The sequence below is a fragment of the Macrobrachium nipponense genome, chromosome 9 (genome assembly GCF_015104395.2).
Source record: "Macrobrachium nipponense isolate FS-2020 chromosome 9, ASM1510439v2, whole genome shotgun sequence".
Taxonomy (NCBI): Eukaryota; Metazoa; Arthropoda; class Malacostraca; order Decapoda; family Palaemonidae; genus Macrobrachium; species Macrobrachium nipponense.
Window position 1 is genome coordinate 110,809,006 of NC_061110.1, and position 23,547 is coordinate 110,832,552.

At 45.1% G+C, this 23,547-nt stretch overlaps 1 protein-coding gene across 1 annotated transcript in view; it reads left to right on the top strand.

The window, feature by feature from the left end:
• Positions 1–23,547, top strand: part of LOC135218235 (acetyl-coenzyme A transporter 1-like) — a 49,070-nt gene that overhangs the window by 16,466 nt on the left and 9,057 nt on the right. Inside the window, 2 exon segments of the mRNA XM_064254388.1 lie at positions 5,241–5,351; positions 16,556–16,740. Of these exon segments, the coding sequence (XP_064110458.1) occupies positions 5,241–5,351; positions 16,556–16,740 (296 nt within the window).

Below are 23,547 nucleotides of genomic sequence, written 5' to 3' on the forward strand. Positions count from 1 at the left end.
TTCTTCATTCTGCCCTCTCTTCTCGACGTGAGGACGCTCGGCGTTCGACATCGACGTTTCTGATGAAGATGCTTTAGTTTCTGACGGACGGAATTTGGAACGCACCGCTCCGCTTCGTCATGCTTGTGTTGACGTTCATCGGGACGCTCGTCAAGTGTCAATTCCTGTCTCTTCGCGGGACGATCGTAGAGACGCTTCGAGGACGCTAGGAGGGACGCTCCGCTCATCGCTTCTTCGGACGCTTCGTTGGACGCTCACTTGGACGCTGATTTGGACGCTTCGTTGGATGATCGCAAGGGATCGGAGGGGACGCTAGGTTTGACGCTCCGATGGACGCTAATAGACATCGTCGTAAGAGCGTCTTGGACGCGAGTACGGAAGTTCGCTCTCGATCGGACGTTATTCCCGAGTCTTTAGATGACGCTACACGTCTTCCTTCCTACTTCGCGTTCTACTCAAGTTGTGATTGCTGTTCCTGTATCGGCTAACGATTCTGTTAAGGATACGTACTCTCTTCTCGTCATCGGTCTGATAGAAGACTTGAGTGAAAGGTCTTCTACCTCTTTCTTCGGAGTTTAACTCGGGTAAGGAAGAAGGGGAATTGAGCTGTTCTTCGGAGGAGGTTGATGAAGAACAACCCTCGACGCGTCTTCTTCAGACTATCAAGTTTTGGCTCGGCTGCTCTGTGATTCTTTTGGAGATACCTTCCTTCCTGCTGCTCCTCCTTCTCCTCCATCGCAGTTTTCGTCGTCGAAAGCTAAAAAAGACACCAGGGTTTGTTAAGATGAAAACGTCTTGTCTACCAAGAGGGCTTTCCGGAAAGTTAACACTTGGATGGAGACTAGGAAAGCTAAAGGAAGCACCACTTTCGCCCTGCCTCCGTCTAGGCTTAGCGGTAAGGCAGGGATGTGGTATGAAACCGGTGAGGAGTTAGGTTTGAAGGTTCCGACGTCAGCACAGGGAGATTTCGCCAGCGTCGTAGATGCTTCAAGAAGAGCTCTGTTAGCCTCACGAAGGTGTCGTGGGACTACGTCAGATGGATCATCTTTGAAGGGTCTGTTTAGATCCTTAGAAGTATTTTAACTTCTTAGACTGGTGTCTCGGAGTACTAGACAACCAAGCGCGTAAGCCAGATTCGATCAGCTTGGGGAGCTGTCCAGTGTTTTGTCATGCATGGACAAGGCCGTCAGGATGGCTCAGAGGAATTAGCATCTCATTTTTCAGCAGGCGTGTTGAAGAAGAGATCGCTGTATTGTAATTTTGCGGCTAAGTCTGTCTCTCCCCCGCACAGAAGACAGAACTTTTGTATGCGCCGTTCTCGAGTCATCTCTTCCCCCAGGCTTTGGTGAAGGATCTGGCAGTAAGTCTGCAGGAGAAAGCTACTCAAGACCTTTTGACGCAGTCGTCGAGACGTCCTGCTGTCCCTTCCACGTCTTCAGGAGTTCAGTCTTTTAAGAAGCAGAAGCCCTTTCGTGGAGGATCTTCAGCTAGATCTGTATCCCGAGGGAAGAGGTCTTCCTAGAGGTAGAGCCCCGGCTAAGTCCAGGGGCAAGAAGTGAGAATGCGTGCCTTCAGTCACCGGTAGGAGCCAGGCTTCAGTTGTTTGGAGGAGCCTGGAGAGAAAGAGAGGCAGACACCTGGTCTCTCAACATCATAGAGAAGGGGGGGGTACAAGATTCCGTTCGTAAAGCCTCCCCCTCTGACTTCCACTCCCAGGGACTTGTCCCCGTCGTATCCTCAACAAAAAGCAAAGGATTCTTTTCGATCTGCCGAGCAGATGCTCGAGAAACGAGCAGTGGAACAGGTCTTAGACCTGGCTACGCCAGGATTTTACAACAGATTGTTTCTTGTTCCGAAAAACACTCGGGAGGGTGGCGGCCAGTCTTGGACGTAAGTCGTCTGAACCTCTATATAGAAAAGCAAAAGTTCAAGATGGAGACACCTCAGTCAGTTCTGGGGGCCTTAAGACCGGGGATTGGATGGTATCACTCGATCTTCGGGACGCATACTTTCACGTCCCGATACACACCATCTAAGAAGTACCTTCGGTTCGTCCTGAAAGGAAAGTGTTTCAGTTCAGGGCTCTTTGTTTCGGTCTGAGTACGGCCCCATTCGTGTTCACCATCTTAATGAAGAATGTGGCGAGGTGGCTCCATCTTTCCAACATCAGGATCTCCGCTCACCTGGACGACTGGCTCATACGAGCTTCTTCGCAGACCCGGTGCCTGAAGGACCTGAAAACGACTCTGTCTTTAGCTGCGTCCCTGGGACTTCTGGTGAACTTCGAAAAGTCACATCTGACCCCAACACAGTCCCTCGTGATCTGGGGATTCAGATGGATTCAGTGGCTTTTCGGGCTTTTCCGTCCCAGGAACGTCAGCAACAAGGCATAGAGAAAGTGTCAGCCTTTCTAGGGAAAGATTCATGCTCGGTGAGGGAATGGATGAGTCTGCTGGGGACCATTTCCTCGCTGAGAAGTTTGTTTCCCTGGGGAGGCTACAATCTCCCGACCTCTTCAGTTCTTCCTGTCGGACAATTGGACAGAGAAGGACAACTTCGATATGATCCTAACCATCTCAGAAAGAGGTGAAGGAGCCATCTAAGATGGTGGCTCGATCCGTTAAAGCTCTCAGATGGGGCATATCCCTCAAGCTTCGGAACCCCGACCTAGTGTGTTCTCCGACGCGTCATCCACGGGGTGGGGAGCAACACTAGGGGGGGAGGAAGTGTCAGGCACTGGAGAGGGAACAGGTAGCCTGGCACATCAACTTCAAGGAGCTGGCAGCGGTTCAATTAGCGCTCCAGTTTCTTTCAGGACAAAGTCTCCCGTCGAGTGGTTCAAGTCAACTCGGACAATACCACAGCCCTGGCATACTTGAAGAAACAAGGAGGAACTCACTCTCGCTCCCTGTTCGCTCTAGCGAAGGAAATTCTGATTTGGGCGAAGGCAAGAGAGATCACGATCTTGACAAGGTTCATTGCCGGAGTCGAGAAACGTCCAGTCGGAATCTCCTCAGTCGACAAGGTCAGTTGCTGACGACAGAGTGGACCCTCAATCAAGACGTATGCCAGGAGCTGTGGAGTCTTTGGGGACGCTTGGTGGACGTTTTTGCAACCGCAAGGACGACGAGACTTCCTCTTTACTGCTCCCCAGTTCTCGATCCGGGGGCAGTAGCAGTAGACGCCCTGTTATGGGATTGGACGGGCCTAGACCTCTACGCATTTCCCCCCTTCAAGATTCTGGGGGAAGTGATGAGAAAGTGCACAGCTTCGGAGGGGACGAGGTTGACGTTAATCGCCCCCTTTTGGCCTGCAGCGATCTGGTTCACAGAGGTGATGTCCTACCTGGTGGATTTTCCGAGATCTCTCCCGTTAAGGAGAGATCTACTCAACAGCCCCACTTCGAGAGGTCCACACACCTCTCCGCTCTGAGTCTGACTGCGTTCAGACTATCCAGAAGTTGGCCAGAGCGAGAGGTTTTTCGAAACCTGTGGCTAAAGCTATCGCCACCGCGAGAAGACCTTCGTCAATCACGGTTACCGGTCGAAGTGGGCAGCTTTTAGGAGCTGGTGTAGGAAGAAAGGAGTTTTCCTCTACCACGACCTCTGTGAGCCAGATCGCCGACTTCCTTCTTTATCTCAGACGAGATTTAAGCTCGCAGTGTCAACCATCATTAAGGCTACAGAAGTGTCTTGTCTGTAGTTTTTCGACATAGAGGTCTGACCTTGCTAATAATAAAGACCTTCATGATCTACTGAAATCTTTTGAGACCACCAAGGTACCGATGGCTAAGTTGCCTTCGTGGAATCTGGACGTGGTTCTCAAGTTTTTAACGTCAAGCCGCTTCGAACCTATTTCTCTGCTCTTTGCGAGATTTGACGAAGAAGACTGTATTCCTAACTGCTCTGGCGACGGCGAAGAGGGTTAGCGAGATACAGGCGATTAGTAAACACGCGTCGGCATTCAAAGTGGGCATAATGCAATCTGCTCTTTGAGTATGTCATTATTCCTGGCTAAGAATGAGAACCCTTCCAACCCTTGGCCTAGGACGTTCGAAATAAAAGGTATGGCAGAAATCATTGGTCAAGAGCCAGAAAGAGATCCTGTGTCCTGTTAGGGCTCTTAAAGAATATCTTCGTAGGACAAAGGAGTGTAGAGGTTCTGCGGAGAACTTATGGTGTTCGGTTAAGAGGCCTAATATGCCCATGTCTAAGAATGCACTGGCATTCATTTTTGAGGAACACCATTAAGAGGCGCACGCTTATTGTCAAGATAGTGACTTTAAGCTTTTAAAAGTTAACGCTCATGAAGTAAGGGCTATTTCAACTTCTATAGCCTTTCAGAAAAATATGGCTCTCAAAGATATTTTAAGTGCCACTTTTTGGAGAAGTAACTCGGTGTTCGCCTCGCACTATTTACGGGAGGTCAGAAACGACATATGAGAACTGTTTACTCTCTTGGACCATACGTCGCCGCAGACACTATCTTGGGGGCAGGAGGTAGCACTCATCCTTTCCCATAGAAAAGGGTAGGTGAGTTTTTAATGTTCGTAATGTTTATGGTTGTAGGGTCGGCCGCCGATGCGGTCTTCCCTTCTTTTAGCTTTGGTATATTGGGAGTATTTGATTAGGCTAACTTAGGTGGTGGTTTTGCCTCGTTGTCCTCTTGAGTATGGTCATGGTCTGTCACATTGTGTCTCGTCCCGTTGGCAGATCATCTAGAGCGCACCAACTAAACAGGTCTCTACCTTGTTGGTAACTCTAGTGAAGCAGATGCAGGCTTGGGTGATAGTAATCACGAAGTCAGCTATGCTAACAGGTAAGGAACCAAGATGTCATCATCTACATATATATGTTTCCTAAATCCTTTTCTGTCTCTCCCACCGCCAAAGGTGGGATTCAGCTATATATATATCTGACAGGTAAGTTTCATGAACAAAATGATATTGTTAAGATACAATAAAGTTTGTTCATACTTACCTGGCAGATATATATATTTTAAGTACCCACCCACCTCCCCTCAGGAGACAGTGGAGATAGAAATCTGATAGAAAATGGAATGGTTCCTGATACCCGCCTCCCAGCGGCAGGAATGGGTACTAACCACCCTACTCCCACTACGTGTGTCGTAAGTTTTTAGAATTCTGTCGGACTTCAGAGAATACAGCTATATATATATCTGCCAGGTAAGTATGAACAAACTTTATTGTATCTTAACAATATCATTTCAATTCCCTGCAGGTGAATGCTGATGAACCAGAATTTGGATTAATTGGAACCTACAAAGTTTTAGGGAAAATTCTACAGATGAAAGTAATACAACAATTGATATTGGTTTTGTTGACATGTAAGGTAAGTGCGTTGGTTTCTTTTCATATTACAAATACGAGTTAACTCAAATAAGTATCCCAAACTCCAATTTTTTTATAATACAACAGCAATACAAAGTTCACAATGACATCATTTTTCAACATAGTCACCCTGCTTTTCAATGCACTTGGTCCATTGTTGCACTAGCTTTTCGATACCCTCAGAAAAAAACGTTTTCTGTTGAGCATTGAGCCACGTATGCACCGCTTCCTTCACCTGCTGATCGGTGGCAAAACGATGGCCTCTTAAAGCATCTTTAAGTGGACCAAACAGATGGTAATCAGATGGGGTGAGATCAGGACTGTATGTAGGATGTTCCAACACCTCGAAATGAAGTTCTTGAAGAGTGTTAATGGTGTGGGCGGCGGTATGTGGAACGGGCGTTGTCATGCAACAAAAGAACGCCTTTTGACAATAGACTGTTGTCGGAAGGCGTTCTTTTGTTGCATGACAAACGCCCCGTCCACACTACCGCCACCCACACTATTAACACTCTTCAAGAACTTTATTTCGAGGTGTTGGAACATCCTACATACAGTCCTGATCTCACCCCATCTGATTACCATCTGTTTGGTCCACTTAAAGATGCTTTAAGAGGCCATCGTTTCGCCATCGATCAGCAGGTGAAGGAAGCGGTGCATACGTGGCGCAATGCTCAACAGAAAACGTTTTTTTCTGAGGGTATCAAAAAGCTAGTGCAACGATGGACCAAGTGCATTGAAAAGTAGGGTGACTATGTTGAAAAATGATGTCATTGTAAACTTTGTTTTTGTACATGAACTTTCCTGTCAGATATATACTTAGCTTTATAACGTCTATGACGTCACCAACAGAATTCCAAAACATCGCGGCACACGCGACAGGTAGTCAAGGTGATCTACCTTACCCGCCGCTGGGTGGCGGCTGTAAGAACCAATCTCCCTTTCCAGCCAGAATTTTTCTGTCGCCGGTGACGACTACACCTGTGGTTGTTACCCCCTGACAGCTTTATTCGATTCTCGTTGCCGTGGATTTATTTGGACTGACTTTCGGTGAAGTACCTGATCTTGTTGGCTTGGCATACGCATTTGTGGATTGTTTTTGGATATTGATTTGGATTTTTCTTTGATTTCAAGATGTCTGAGTTAGAGGTTAAGAAATCTTCTATGTTTAGGGTGTGCTCTTTGGGTGAATGCAAGGTGAGACTACCGAAAGCTACGGTAGATCCTCACACAGTTTGCTTTAAATGTAGAGGGAAAGAATGTTCTTTTGTTAACCCGTGGTAATGAGTGTGAGAAGTTGGATGAGGGTGAATGGAAGGCTCTTTCTTCCTACTTGAGGAAAGTTAGAGAAAGACCGGTGAGAAAGGCTTCGTCTAGGAGTTCTAGTAAGTCTCGTATTAGCGAGGTAGAAGAAAATCCTGTTGTAGCATTAGAACCTTCTCCAGTTTCAGCTCCTGCGCCCTGCATCGAACCTAAGGATACGACTACGGAAGTGGCAACCATGAGAGCCACGATCCTTAGCATGGAAAGAAGAAAGATTCGTCGTTGCAAGGTAAGAGTAGTGAAGGTGAATTGTGCAGTGACCCCAGTGCAGTGGAGGGTGCGTCTGATCGGCTCCTTAATGCTTCCAGGCCTAGACCTCTTCCAGACTCCCAGTCCCAGTGGAGGAGGAAAATCAACAGACGCAGGAAGGTTAGTGGGAGAACTCCCACCGATCAGCGTCCCCTCGGTAGATCCTGATGTTCGTACCAGGCTGCCTTGTTCGCGCGAAGAAGGAGGTATTGCGCCAATGCTTCTCTTCTTCTTCCTCTCCTTTGCCTAGAAGAGGATGGAGCGCCTCGGATTCTTCGCGACCGCTGAAGAGAGCCTGGAAGGCTCCTGGCACCTTTTCCTTTCCAGCCCGGAAGTTTTTCCAGAAGAGCCGGAAGTATGAGATCAAGAAACCCAGGATGGAGCAGGAGTCTCGCTCATAAGTAGGCTTCGAGCCTCTTCTCCGGTGGAGGATTTTGCAAGATCTCCAGCTCGAATTCTTGCTGGGCTGCAAGCGCAGATTTCGGCGCTGGCGGGCTCCATGGCAGGAGGAACGCGTCGTAAAGACGTCTCTCTCCCTGTCAAGAAGTCTAGGATTCCTTCGCCTGTGTTACCTTCTCAGTCAGAGTCGGTTCTCTCTCCTGTATCAGCGGATGGAAGGAGGCGCTCTTCCCTCGGCAGACGCTTGTCGTCTTCCAGGCATCATTCGCCCAAGAAGCTTTCTCCTGTGACTACATTTCGCCAGTAGAAAGGGATCTAGCGCCTAGTAGGCGCTCGTCTAAAGACAGGCATGCAGCCTCGTCTTCTCGCTCCTTTCCGAAGATCCTTCATTCTCCGGATAAGAGAGCCTACTCCTTAATGGATTCAAGAGACAGGATCTCGCCTTTTGTTAGGCGCTTTGAGCCTAGTAGGCGCTACTCCCCAAGTAGACGCTCTCCCGCTCCCAAGCGCGGTGCGGAAGATAGGCGCTTTTCTCCTGATAGAGGGGCGGCTCTCCTATTAGCCGCTCTGTTCGGGACAGGCGTGTAGAGACCTGAAAGATATGTCTCTTCTGGGAGACTACCTTTTGAAGAGAGACACAAGTCTGGATCGAAGTTTGTGGAGCATGGTAGACGCCGGTCACCTTGTAGGCGACCTTCTCCAGGGCTTCGCTCTCCTGTAAGTAGGCGCCAAGAGCCTAGTAGGCGTTCGCCTCATGGTAGGCGCAGCTCGCCTGGCAGCCGCTCTCCTTTGAACAGGCGCATGGATCCTGTTAAGCGCCTTGAGCATAGTAGGCTCTCCTCTCCTAGCAGGCGCTCCCCTTTGGAAGCCCGGTGGGATTCTAGGAGTAGGATTAAGGATCAAAGAGCACGCACTCATCAGAGTAGGAAGGACTCATTCGAGAGGAAGCTCTCCAGAAACTTTGGCTTCCCCTGATAGGCGCCAGACTGCTACTAGACACTCTCTAGACAGACGCACTTCTTTAGAGAAGGCTAACTGACCCTCGTAAGAAGCAGAGGGTTTTCTTCAGTGGATGAAGTTGAACCTTCAAGAGGGATTTGGTGAAGGACTCGTCAGTTTCGTCCTATAAGATCCTTACAGATCTCCTTCTTCAAGAGTTTGGAGACTCCCTTACTCCCGTCGCTCCTCCGTCTCCTCTCTCTTTATTCTCGACTTACGAAGAAGACGAAAGTTTCCTCTTGTGTGAGGATGAAGCCAACCATCTCAATGAAGAAGGCTTTGAGAGGTTTTGGTGATTGGCTGCTTCTAAGGAAGAGAAAAAAGGGGAAAGACTGTTTTCTTTCCCTCCTTCCAAGCTTACGGGCAGAACTTGGGTTTTGGTACGAGGTCTGGAGAAACCCCTAGGCCTGGGTCTTCCTTCATCGGCGGATGCGGACTTCTCTTCACTGGTAGATGCAGCACGACGCTCGGCTCTTTTTGTCTGCTAAGACTACCGGGCTATGAACGAGCTTGACCACCTGTTGAAGGAATGTTTAGAGTCTTGGAAGTCTTCAACTTCCTTGACTGGTCTTTGGGGGGTCTTGGCTAAGAAGACTCAGAACCCGGATGCTATTTCACCAGAAGATCTCAACAGTGTTCTAACGTGCATTGATAAAGCAGTTAGAGATGGATCGAGCGAAATAGCCTCCCTGTTTGGAGCAGGGATCCTTAAGAAGAGATCAGTCTTCTGCTCTTTTCTGACTAAGTCTGTTTCGCACGCACAAAGAGCCTCGCTTCTGTATTCGCAGCTCTCGCCTCTTCTATTTTCCGAAGAAGATAATCCAGGACATCTCAGGATCTATCTCTGCGAAGGCGACTCAGGACATGCTCGCGCAGTCGGCACGGAAGCCTAGGACCTCCTTCCAGACGAAGACAAAGAAGGAGACTCCAGCTAGACAGGAGCCCTTTCGAGGGGGCCCTCCTTCTAGAGCCTCTACCTCGAGAGGTAATAGACCTTTCAAGAGAGGTAGATCCTTCTCACGCTCGCTTCCAGAGCTAAGAAGTAGGGAAGTAGTCCTCCAAAACACCAGTAGGTGCCAGGCTTCTAAGATTCTCGGAAGCCTGGGCAAAGAGAGGAGCGGACAACTGGTCCCTCTCGATTATCCGGGAAGATACCTGACTTCCATTTACGGAAAGACCACCGTTGACAACGACTCCGAGGGAGTTGGTGGCCAGGTACAGGGATCCCATCATGAGCCTTGCGTAACACAAGCAGTGGAATAAATGTTCGAGAAAGAGGCTATAGAGCTAGTGAGCGACCCTTGCTCAGCAGGCTTTTACAACCGCCTTTTTCTAGTTCCAAAAGCCTCAGGAGGAGGTGGAGACCGGTTCTGGATGTAAGCGCCCTGAATTTCTTTGTAGAAAAGAGGAAGTTCGCCATGGAGACGACTCCTCAGTGTTGCGGCCCTTCGGCCAGGGGACTGGATGGTGTCCTAGATCTTCAGGACGCTTACTTCCATGTGCCTATCCATCCTTCTTCAAGGAAATACCTCAGGTTCATGATGAGGGGAAGGATATTCCAGTTCAGGGCTTTGTGACTTCGGTCCTTTCAACAGCCCCTCAGGTCTTCACAGGCCTAATGAAAAATGTAGCAAGATGGCTACATTTGGAGGGAGTCAGAGTGTCCCTTTACTTGGACGACTGGCTAATCAGAGCCAAGTCGCAGAAAAGATGTTTGGAGGACCTACAAAAGACCCTTTTCATGGCAACTTCTCTGGGACTTTTGGTGAACTTTCAAAAGTCTCAGTTGATCCCCAGTCAAAGATCGTATCTATCTGGGATTCGGAATGGCTTCTCTGGATTTTCGGGCTTTTCCGTCTCCAGAAAGGATAGCCCGAGGGTCAGAGAAAGTCAAAGCCTTCATAGAGAAAGACGTATGCACAGCGAGGGAGTGGGATGAGTTTGTTGGGGACACTCTCCTCGTTGGAGCAATCCTTTCTCTAGGAAGGTTGCACCTAAGACCTCTCCAGTTTCTTTCTACATCGAAACTGGAGGTGTCGTTCGCAAAACCTAGAGTTCTCCTTCGAGATCTCAAGGGAAATCAAGAAGGACCTCTCTTGGTGGCCAACCCTCTCAGGTTTGCAGAAGGGATGTCCCTTCACATTCCGAACCCCAACCAAGTGTTGTATTCCCGACGCCTCGGAAACAGGTTGGGGAGCAACGCTCGGCTCAAGAGAAGTGTCAGGCACCTGGAAGAAGAAGGAACAGGTGACCTGGCACATCAACAGAAGGAGCTGATGGCGGTTTGGCTAGCTTTGAAAGCTTTCGAGCCCCACGTCCTAGCTTCAGCAGTACAGATCAACTCGGACAACACCACGGCCCTGGCTTACATCAGGAAGCAGGGGGGGACTCACTCTTTCTCCCTGTACGAGACAGCAAAAGAACTTCTGCTTTGGGCAGAGCAAAGGAAGATTTGTCTCCTTACCAGGTTCGTACAGGGAGAAAAGAACGTCAGAGCAGACCTCCTAAGCAGGAAAGATCAAGTCCTGCCTGCCAGAGTGGACTCTTCACAAGGATGTTGCCAGGACCTGTGGAAGCTTTGGGGCAAGCCTCATATAGACTCTTCGCCACAGCCAAGAATGCGAGGATAGCCAAACTACTGCTCTCGATATCGGACCCGAGGGCAGTGTCGATAGACGCTTTTCTACTAGATTGGAAGGGTCTAGACATGTATGCTTTTCCTCCATTCAAGATACTGGGAGAGACTCTAAAGAAATTTGCAGAATCGGAGGCAGCAAGGATGACGCTGGTAGCCCCGTTCTGGCCCGCACAAGTATGGTTCACAGAGGTACTGGAATGGTTAGTAGATCTTCCGAGAACATTACCACAGAGGATCGATCTGCTCAGACAACCCCACTTCGAGAGGTATCACAAAACCTCCCCGCTCTAGATCTGACTGGCTTCAGACTGTCAAAAGTTTGGTCAGAACGAGAGGCTTTTCTGCAAGAGTTGCGCAAACGGCTATCGCAGCAGCAAGAAGGCCTTCTACCCTTAGAGTCTACCAATCGAAGTGGGACGTCTTTCGGCGATGGTGTAGGAACCATCACTTTTCCTCTTCCAGTACCTCTGTGACTCAAATAGCAGACTTCTTACTTTTCCTTAGGGAAGAAAGTGGATTGGCGGTTTCAACCATTAAAGGCTATCGTAGCATGCTATCTGCAGTGTTTAGGCACAGAAACTTAAACATTTCAGAAGATAAGGACCTTCATGATCTAATAAGATCGTTTGGAAACATCCAAGAAGGTTTCTCCAGGGATTCCGAGTTGGAATCTGGATGTAGTGCTACGTTACCTGAGATCCACTAAGTTCGAACCGCCTCAGTCTGCCTCGTTTAGAGACCTCACGAAGAAGACAATTTTTCTCATGGCATTGGCTTCCGCAAAGAGGGTTAGTGAACTCCATGCACTAGAAGGAAATGTGGGATTCAGAGGAGATGCAGCTATCTGTTCGTTCCTACCTTCGTTCTTGGCTAAGAACGAGAACCCTCAAATCCTTGGCCTAGAGCTTTGCAGTCCAAGGCTTGTCTGCATTAGTAGGCGAGGAAGCAGAGAGGTCCCGCTTTGGCCGTACGAAGTTTAAAGTTTTATCTACAGAGAAAGAAAAAACTTAAGGGCAATGATGTCAACCTTTGGTGCTCTGTAAGAGATCCAAGGAGGACTCTTTCGAAGAATGCGCTTTCTTTCTTTCTTTATCAGAAGCCTGGTGAAAGAAGCGCATGCGATATGTGATGAAAGTCAATTCAAAGTTCTTAAGGTCAAAAGCTCATGAGGTAAGAGCTATTGCCACGTCATTGACTTTTAGCAAAACATATCCTGAGTAATATTATGAAGGCAACATTCTGGCGTTGCAGCTCAGTCTTTGCAAACCACTATCTGAGAGACGTCAAAATTAACGTATGAAAAGTGCTTCAGGTTAGGCCCTACGATACGGCGGATTCGGTGCTGGGGCAGGGAGCTGAGACATCCTGTGTATATATATTTTTCCCCTTGTTAGGTTGTAAGTTTTTGGTTGTTTGAAAGAACATGCGGGTAGGCATGTTTTTCATTTCGTAGTTCTAACAATGATTAGATTGTTAGGTGATCGGTTTATGTTTTGAGCTCCTTGCAATGATAGTGGTTAGGTTCTTTCATATAAGTGGGCAAATTCCCCGTTGACAGATCCTGCTCGGATTCTATCAAGTAAGCGGATAACCAAATCCCTTTGATAGACCCAAAGAGTCTGTCAGCTGTAGGTCACGCCCTCGCTGAAGCTCTTAAGGCAACGCAGACTCATAGACAGTAACTACGAAGTCTTCTGCCTAAAGAGGTAAGAACCAAGGTTGTATTTACATCCTACAACTAGTGTTGTTTTCCCTTTTTTCCATATTTATATTGCTGTCTCTTCCCTCCACCAAGGTGTCAATCAGCTAAGTATATATCTGACAGGAAAGTTCATGTACAAAAATGTTATTGTTAGTATACAATAAGGTTTTGTACATACTTACCTGGCAGATATATACGATTGATGGCCCGCCCAGCCTCCCCGCCCTCAGGAGACAGGTGGAAGGAAAAATTCTGGCTGGAAAGGGAGATTGTTCTTACAGCCGCCACCCAGCGGCGGTAAGGTAGATCACCTGACCTACCTGTCGCGTGTCCGCCGAGTTTTGAATTCTGTCGTGACGTCAGAGACGTAAAGCTAAGTATATATCTGCCAGGTAAGTATGTACAAAAACCTTATGTATACTAACAATAACATATTGCTGTTGTATTAAATAAAAAAATTGGAGTGCGGAGACTTATTGACTTAACTTCGTAATATAATATATCTTATATATGGTAATTAATAACTCTATTTGGCAGTAAATAGGCACACTTTCACAAGAAATTGCTTCTAACAATCAAGTGTGTTCTACATGCAAAGGCAGGTATTCATGGAGGTTGACTGTCATAGATTTCTGGGATTTTACATTGCTGAATTTGTGGTATTGTGTATTATTACAATATTATCCTATTGTATTTCCACTCTCATGGTGGAATTATAATGTTTCTCATATGGTATTAATCTCCCCTGGATTTTGACCTTGAATAACTGACATTTAAAGATTGAACTTAGAAATCAAAAACACTACAGGACTTTGATGGGACATGAAAGTTCTGAATTGTCGTGTGTCTTTGTAGTGTCCCCCACAAGAACTGGGAAAAAATAATTACAGTGATTAAACAAATAACATTGAATGGACTGCTTTAACGTTTTCTTGTTAATATGCTCCAAATGGAATTTGTTACTAATAGGACTGGACACAAAACATATCTCCCCCCTGTGTTTTATTAATGTTAGTGTGATAAATATTTTTAGGTTAAAAATGGTAGGGACAACTGGACACTTTTATGGATTTTCCATGAGAGGGAAAATATATAAGAGTATGAGTGTAGACAGAATTTTAAATCAATTTTGGAAAAGTATGTCAAGTAGATAATATTGATAATGATAGTCTCATACAGACAGCTACATGACAGATGGTAAAAGTATCCCATGCATGTAGTTCAGGTATTTTCAATTTTAATAAATTTAGCATACTTTTTACATACTCAAAACTTTGGCATGCATTAAAGCATACAAATAAACATCATATACTATTACCAAAAAAACTGAAAATATTGATAATATGAAATATTCATTTATTTAGCATCCCTCTGTTACTAAAATCGTTGCTTTTCCATAGTTTTCACATATTGGTACATAGTGCAATATTTTTCAGCAACAAAATTCACAGGTTAGATTGATTAAATGTGATCATATCCCAAGTATTAAGTTTTGAGATGACTTAGCTGACCTGGCACATTTTGAAGGGATATGTCCAACTTGTTCTGTGGACTAAAGATAATTCAAGGAGCAATGAGGACAAATAGCAGATAGATAACCAAACTTTGGTTCTCTAACCAACCTGGTTAATAAGGAGCCCAATCTCTTTCTATCAAAGTGGTTTATTTATCTTTATTTATCATGTAAAAGACACTTTTTAGAGCAAAAACAGTTTACAAAACCAACAAAAACAGATTTGTTAACTGAAAGTAGATTTGTAGACCTGTCTGGCCATCTGACTAGTTCCTGTCATGCTGGAATTCTAATGGGGATTTAATGTTTATGAAATAATGAATTTATTTGTTACAGGTAGTTTGCAAAATATTAATTTAAAGTTTTTAAAAAACAAAAATCCACCTTACAATTAGTGGAAGAGGTCCTTCTGCCAGCTTCTCTGCTGAGCGTATAGTATACCATTTATACCTCTATGTACTACTTATAACCTGAGAATGTAAGTAAAGGAGTTTAGTACCTGAGATGAATTATTTCATTCATAGGGGCAGATATGAGTGTAATTGCACAACATACACAGTTGTCAAAAGTTAGTACTAGTACATTTTTGCTCTTTCTATGTAGTAGCATAAGGTTTAAGCAAAATATGTTTGTCTTTTACAATTTCCTCTGCACTTCATGAATTCGTTAGTCAGTTAAAAGCATTTGAAAGAATTAAAATGGTTGAGTAATGCAATGAAGTTCGCTTATAAAAAAATGAAGATAGCAGAAATGGAATAAGAAATATGGGGAGATATATAATCTATGAATGAAAAACCAGATTGAATAATGTGACTTTAAAAGTTTTAAAAAATGAGATGGAATTATTAAGGAAGATGATTATGTAGCATGAAGAAACTGGAGATGAGATAGTGAATATGTTGATAACTGAGGACTATAAGAAACTGTCATAACACTGTACAGGTTCTTTTAAAAGTGAAGATGAGCTTCAGGAAGAAAAGTGTTGTAATTTTTAACAGAGGGAATTGGTTAGTAAATATTTAATTTATGGCTACTAAAATTCTAATTATGAATTTGATTTCCATATGATTGGAGTCCTGGCCTATTAGTGTACAAGATCGAAGCATGATGAAATTTGAAATGTTTTTAGAAGTATTGTTTAGGATTATGAGGGAAACCCTTTTCATTACCTTTTTAAGCATGCAGGGTATTTAGTTTTAAAAGGGACCTGCTTATTTTATCAGAAGAAATGTCAAATTTAATTATGAGTGACCTGTCTGTTATGCTGTCCTGGCATATTTTATAGGACATCCATTATTATTTGCATTTAAGATAGTACTACCATAAAAGTTTTCCCTTTGGCTAGGATTACAGTTACCATGTAAATGATGCTCTTTAAAAGACAGTAAGTATTTAAACCAACAGTATCTATACAGTATTAGCTTCTCTAACCGAAGAGTGGACACCTGGTGAAAAGATTACCAGGGGCAACATAATATAGTCTCAAGATTAAATTTCACGTACATCTATGCTGAAGAAAGAGGCTGGAGCTCCTGAAAGCAAAACAGTTTTATTCTTTTGTTCATTTTATCAAAAGGCTTCACAAAAAAAAGGGTGTTTGCCTCCTGCGTTACACATTTGTCAGAACACGATTGTTCTTTGCCACAGAGTTTTATGGGTATGTTGAAAGTGATTAACAGTAATTACAGTAAATATTGGGATCAGAGGTCTCAGATGTATTTCCCACCTAGGTATGTGAAAATTTAATGATGATTATGAATGTGTGGTTGTTTTGGTATCGTATATGTATTTTATGTGAATGTATGGGAATTAAAATTTGTATGATTGGTATTCATTTAGTCTAATTGTGAAATTATTTGCTTAACTATTATTTTTGGTGGAAGACCCTCTTTTAGGCAAATGCTGTTAAAAAGAATGGCAGAATTAAGCGAGTTGATTTTATATATTGTTTTTTCTATTTTTCTTACAATTCGCTTCTCAGGCTCAGTGATGTTTCTGAGTAACTGGCCAATATTCATATTGGGAATTTTCAAAAAATTATAAATGCTGTTCTAATAAAATAAAAGATTATCTTCAGCATTTATAATTTTTTGAAAATTCCCAATATGAATATTAGCCAGTTACTCAAAAACATTGCTGAGGCTGAGAAGTGAATTGTAAGAAAAATAGAAAAAATAATATATAAATTCAACTCGCTTAATTCTGCCATTCTTTTTAACAGCTTAACTATTATTGTTATGAATTTATTTATGCAAAGTACAAGCCATTGCTTTACTGCTTTATTGCTTTACTAAAGTTCATAAGGGTTTGCATTATGAAACAAAATTTTTATGTGCAATGTTATGAAATGATTCTTCTAAAATAGTGTGTAATGTCATGCAGATTGGGTTTGCTGCAGCAGATTCATTAACCGCTCTAAAACTAACCGAGACTGGAGTGCCTAAAGACCGGTTGGCACTTCTGTCAATCCCCCTCACTCCTGTCCAAGTGTTCCTTCCACTCTACATATCCCGTTACACAGCTGGACCACAACCCATGAATCCCTTTATGTTTGGATACTCCCTAAGGTAAAAAAACATTTCAGTACTTTTTACCCATCACTGATGTTTGTGTACACTTAAGAATAACAGGTTGGTGATGTCTTGTAAATCTAATTTTTATACATTCAACTTACCTGTCAGATATATACATAGCTATTGACTCCGTCGCACCGACAGAATTTCGAATTTCGCGCACACGCTACAGGTAGGTCAGGTGATCCACCGCGCCGCCGCTGGGTGGCGGGAATAGGAACCCATTCCCGTTTTCCATCAGATTTTTTCTGTCAGCCATACTGGCAACATCGTTGTTGGTATCTCCGGCTGGATTTCGTTTTTGGATACAATTGATCATCGTTTTGGACCCTTTGGTGACGTATTTGGATCGTTGTACTGGCATACGCTTTTGTGGATCGTTATTTGGATTTTGGCTTGGAATTTTCATCATGATGTCTGATTCTGGAAGTGTGGTGAGAATGTGTGTGAATGAAGGGTGCAAGGTGAGAATGCCGAAAGCTTCGGTTGATCCTCAACACTGTATGTAAAAAGATGCAGGAAGTATGAATGCTCGATGGATAACACTTGTCATGAATGTGAGAGTTTGAGTGCTGAAGGGTGGAAGTCTCTAACTTCTTATTTAAGGAAATTAGAGAAAGACCGGTTAGGAGTCATCTTCAAAACCAAGCCTAGCTCTCAATCTTCAAGTGGTTTGGTGAGTAATATTGTACCCTCCTCTAACATTATGAACTCTCCTTGTAATATTCAGGTTCCTTCTCCGATGTGATTTCCCCAGTGAAGTGGAGGAGGCGTGGATGATTGGCTTTCACAACGCTCCCCAGGCCTAGACCTCTTTCAAGCTCCCAAGCCCAGAGGAGAAGGAATGTCAAAGCCTTACGGAGGTTATGGAGGATCCCCACCAGTCAGACGTCTCTTTCGGCAGAATCTGTAACGTCACAGACTGCCAGAGAACGCATTAGAAAAAGCGTTCTACGTGAATGTTTTTCGTCATCGGAGAATTCCTCACCTAAAGAGGATGGAGATCAGCGGATCGTTCTCGTCCCTTGAAGAGGATCTGGAAAGAATCGGGCATCATAAACTCGAGTCCGGAACGTTTTTCGGAGGACACCCCAACAGAGAATAAGAAAGCAAAGGTTTTGGCTTCTCCCGATAAGTTGTGGGGAATGGAGAAAGAAGGCTCTCCTTCCTCTCGTTTAGACCAGAGAGAAGAAACGATGAAGATATTAAAGGATATGCAAGAGTCTATTGCTTCTCTAGTCGGGTCCTTTCGAGAGATCCTCCAAGAAGAAAGGATGTTAATCTTCCTGTGAAGAAGTCAAAAAACCCTTACTATCAACCTCCCAGAAAAGAAGATTCTTCTTCGGATGAAGGGTCTATTTTTCACAGACCCGCGAGTTCGGGGCGCGAGGCGTCAGCCAGGCGTGAAGCGCCAGCCGAGCACGAAGCGCCAGCCAGGCGCGGAGCGCCAGTCAGCCGCAAAGAACTAACACGTAAGCGCGAGGCTCCAATCAGGCACGACGCGGCAACCAGGCCCTATCAGATATCGCAGGAGACGACCCTAGGGCGCGAGAAGCTGGCCAGGCGCGAGGAGCCAGCAGTGCGTGAGAATTCCTACAAGCAGGAAGAGACAATCAGGCGCGAGGCGCCATCCAGGGGCGTAGCGCCAGCCAGACGAGAAGCGCCAGCCAGGCGCGATGCGCCAGACTGCCGAGAAGCGCCTACCAGGCGAGAAGCGCTAGCCAGGCGCGAGGCGCCAGGCGGCCGCGAAGAGACATACAGGCGCGAAGCGCCAGCCAGACGCGACGCGATAGACGGCCGTGAAGCGCCAACCAGGCCGTGAAGTCGTGAGTCGAGCGGCGAGGCACCAGTCCCGCGCAAGAGGTAGCCAGCGAGGCCGCGATAAGCGCTAGCCCGAGAGTGAGGCGCCAACCGCGCGAGGAAGATTCAACCAAGCGCGAAGCGGCCAGTCAGGCGCAAGGCGCCAGCTGATCATGAAGAGCAGCAAGAGCGAGAAGTTATAAGGGGTAATAGAAGATCTTTTCATGTAATGTCTTCGGATAGCGAGTCTCCTACAAGTAGAAACCCTAATGCAAGGAAGCAACACTGGTACATCGAAGGTTTACGGTTTCAACCTCCATGTCTCAGGATGTTTTGGTTGGATAAGAAAGGGAGAACTTCTAGATCTTGTCAGTCTCTCTCCTTTAGGAGTATTTCTCCTATAGGGAATATGGTTCTACGGACAAAGAATCTAATAAAAGAGCTCGCTCTCCTTCTAGGATGGAGTTGGATGAGGTTTCGGAGGAAGAAACCCCGAACAATGAGGGGGTAATCTAACTACAAAGTGTTAGCCTCTCTTCTCCTACAAGAATTGGAGACTCTCTAAGCCCTGCAGCTCCTCCCCTTCCCCGAGATCTGTTCTCCATACGAAGGTTCCTAAATCGTCTTCGTATTTTAAAATGAAAACCAGCCATATCCAATGAAGAAGGCTATTCAATCTTTAAAATAATTGGATGAAGTGAAGAAGGAAGCCTCAGAAGAAAGTTTTTTTGCACTCCTCCATTAATAAGCTCGGAGGTAGGAGGGGAATATGGTACAGGACAGAGGAAGCGATGGGCATTATGCTTCCATCTTCCGCGGAGGCGGATTTTTCAAGCTTGGTTGAAGCATCGAGAAGACATGCTTTGAATACAGCTAAAGCATTTTGGAGCATGTCAGAATTGGATCAACACCTTAAGGGACTTTTCCATGTACTAGAAGTTTTTGTTTTTACTTCTTGGATTGGTCCCTTGGAGTGCTGGCCAAGAAGGCAAATGAACCAGATGTTTTAGAACCTGAAGTTTTACATTGCATTTTATCCTGTATGGATAAGGCGGTTCAGGATGGATCGGGAGAATTGTCATCTCTATTTGGAGCAGGAGTAGTGAAGAAGAGATCATTATTTTTGGTTAATTTCTTTCAACCAAAGCGGTTTCTCCTTCACAAAGGTCAGCCCTGTTATCACTCCTCTCTCGGATCACCTTTTTCCCTTCGCACTTGGTGAAGAAGATTTCAAAGTCTCTTGCTGAAAAGGCAACCAAGACTTATTAGTACAATCCTCCAAGAAATCAAGACCAACAGTACCAGTAGCGAAGAAGACTACTCGTACTCCGGTAGCCCTGCCCTTTCGGAGAGATTCCACCTCTCTCTCCTCCAACGAAACGGAGACAGCAGAAAAGCGAGGAAGGTCCTCCTTTAGATCTTTCAAGAAATCAAAGTAGCAGCGAGGTCCTCCAAACATCTGTAGGGGCCAGGCTCCTAAACTTCGTAGGGGCATGGAAGATAAGGAAAGCCGATCCTTGGACGCTAGCAGTCTTTGGGGAAAGGTTCATTATACCTTTTCAGGACAGACCACCTTGGTCGAATTACCCCAAAGGAACTGCGGCGAAGTACAAGGACCCTGTTCTGAGGGAGACACTTCTTCAGATGGTGATAGGAATGAAGGACAAAGAGGCAATAGAAGAGGTTCAGGATCCTTCCTCTCCGGGGTTTTACAACCGCCTGTTTTTTAGTTCCAAAGGCATCCGGGGGATGGAGGCCAGTCTTGGACGTGAGCATTCTGAACAAATGTGTGGAAAAGAAAAAGTTCTCGATGGAGACTTCTGCCTCGGTACTTTCAGCCCTGCGAAGAGGAGACTGGATGTCTCTCTAGACCTGCAGGATGCATATTTCCACGTTCCTATTCACCCGTCATCAAAGAAGTATCTCAGGTTTGTGATTCAAGGGAAAGTCTACCAGTTCAGGGCCTTGTGCTTCGGCTCTCACGGCTCCACAGGTATTTACGTACCTGATGTGGAACGTAGCCAGATGGCTACACCTGGAAGGCATAAGCGTCTCTCTGTACCTAGATGATTGGCTGATAAGAGCAAAATCCCAGGAACAATGTTTGGAGGATCTGAAGAAAACATTAGAATTGACAAAGGAATTAGGACTTCTCGTGAATCTCGAGAAATCGCAGATGACCCCCAGTTAGGACATAGTCTATTTGGGGATTCAGATGAATTCTCGGGATTTTCGGGTTTTTCCGTCCCAAGAAAGGATTCTTCGGGGGATTCAGAAAGTTACATCCTTCCTAAAGAAAGACAGGAGTTCAGCCAGGGAGTGGCTGAGCCTTCTAGGGACTCTTTCTTCCCTGGAACAATTTGTATCCCTAGAAAACTTCATCTAAGGCCTCTACAATTTCTTCCTAAAGAGATCTTGGACTTGGAAGAAGGGCCATCTGTCGGACACTTTTCCGGTAACATTAGAGGTGAAGAAACACCTAAAGTGGTGGCTGCTCCCACTCAAAAGAGAAAAACAAGGGAGGTGTCCCTAGAGGTTCGGAACCCAAACCAAATCTTGTTCTCAGACGCTCAGAAACGGGATGGGAGCGACTCTAGGGGCAAGAGAAGTCTCTGGCAAATGGAAGAAAGAACAAAGAGATTGGCATATAAATGCCAAAGAACTATATGCAGTGTTTCTGGCATTAAAATTCTTCGAGTCAGAAGTAAGAAATCGAGAGTTCAAGTCAACGCAGACAACACCACGGCGTTGGCTTATATAAAAAACAGGGGGGACGCACTCGTTTTCCCTATTCGAGATAACGAAGGATCTGTTGTCATGGACGGAGGAGAGGAATATTACCCTCCTGACCAGATTTGTGAAAGGGGAAAGAAATCAGAGCAGACAGGCTCAGCAGGACGAAACAAGTTCTCCCACGGAGTGGACTCTGCACGAGCTAGTCTGCCAAAGTCTGTGGAACCTGTGGGAAGGCCGCAGATAGATTTGTTTGCGACGTTCCTGTCAAAGAGGATAGAGAACTTCTGCTCCTTAGTAGAAGACCCGAGAGCGATAGCGGTGGATGCCATGCTACTGGAGTGGTCGGGACTCGACGCTTACGCTTTCCCTCCATTCAAGTTGCTAGGAGTAGTGATGAAGAAGTTCGTAGCATCAACAGGGACGAGATTAACTCTCATCGCCCCGTTTTGGCCATCCCAAGATTGGTTCACAGAGGTACAGGAATGGACAGTAGACTACCCAAGATCTCTTCCAAACAGGATAGATCTTCTCAGACAACCCCACTTCAAGAGGTTCCATCAAAACCTTCCCCCCGCGTCTCGCTCTGACTGCCTTTCGACTATCGAAAGATGGTCAGAGCGAGAGGCTTTTCAAGCAAGGCTTCGAAAGCAATTGTTAGAGCCCGGAGATCGTCAACTATTCCGGGTCTATCAATCGAAGTGGGATGTGGTTTAGAAGATGGTGTAGGAAGAATAAGCTGTCCCTAAAACCTCCGATACCTCTGTGACCAATATAGCAGATTTTCTGTTATTCCTGAGAGAGGAATCCAATCTGTCCGTAGCTACAATAAAGGGATACCGAAGTGTGCTCTCAGCGGTATTTAGAAATAGAGGCTTAAACTTGGCAGAGGATAGAGATTTGCACGATCTCATAAAATCGTTTCGAGACTTCAAAATCTATATCCTCTACTCCGCCAAGTTGGAATGCTGGATGTTGTGCTCAAGTTCCTTACATCGGAAAAATTTGAACCTCCCGACCGTGCCTCGTTCAGGGATTGGGACGAGAAAGTGTGTTTTTTCTCATAGCCTTAGCGACGGCTAGAGAATAAGTGAAATCCATGCCCTAGATTCTCGGTGGGTTTTAAGAAAAGACGCAGCCATCTGTTCTTTTCAAACTCTGTTTTTGGCAAAAATGAGAACCCTTCGAAACCATGGCCAAGGAGTTTTGAGGTGAAAAGTCTTTTAAAATTAATGAGAGACGAAATCGAAAGAACTTTATGCCGGTTAGAGCTCTAGGTTCTATCTTAACAAAAAGAAAGAAGAGTTGAAGGCATGTAAAACAAAGTCTTATGGTGCGCAGTTCGGGACACGAAAAGACCAATGTCCAAGAATGCGCTAGCGTAGTTTTATTAGAAGTGTGATTATGGAAGCTCATAGCGATTGTGCAGAGGATTCCTTTAAATTATTAACGAGTTAAAGCTCATGAGGTAAGAGCAGTGGCAACATCATATCATTCCAAAAGAATATATCCATGAAGGACATTATTAATGCGACCTATTGGAGATGCAACTCGGTATTTGCATCCCACTATCTTAGAGATGTTAAAATTACCTACGACAAGTGCTTCTCTCTAGGTCCTTTTGTGTCTGCGGATAACAGTGCTGGGGACTGAGGACACATACCGATCCTTAAACTTTTATGAAAAGTCTAATACTTCCATACCATACTGGTGGATGGCTCTAACTTTCTTACCTGACGGCTAGTTGTTGCACAGGCGGCCATGGCCTTGTTTAGGTAAGGAACTTTGAGTTTATCTTACAGGATAGGCTTGGATAAAAAACGGTGTCTTGATTACGGAGATCTCCACTATTTGAGGCAGTTTTTGTGTTACTATTGGTAAAAGTGCTTGGTGCGCACAGGCGGCATAGCCCTTGCTATGAGGAACTAGAAATGTGCCTTTTAAACGGAGTAGGTATTAAAGACATTGTCTAAATCGTACATGGACCTCTCCTTTTAAGACAGTATCAGGATTTTCTGCTGACAAGAGTGCTTGGGCTAGCACAGGCGGCTTTTGGTGCTTTTGAACAGTATGAGAATGTGCATAGGTCTTACAAGCGAGGTATTTACAAATTGAAATTATATTTGTTTATTTTTATTTTTATTTATTTTTCATAAAGAATTAGGTGTAAAATATTGTGATTGAGTTTTTTGGTGTTTGCAAGGAGTCCTTGGGGATGACTTCTTGTAATCTTAGATACAACATTTGGTTAGGTTAAGGTGATCAGGA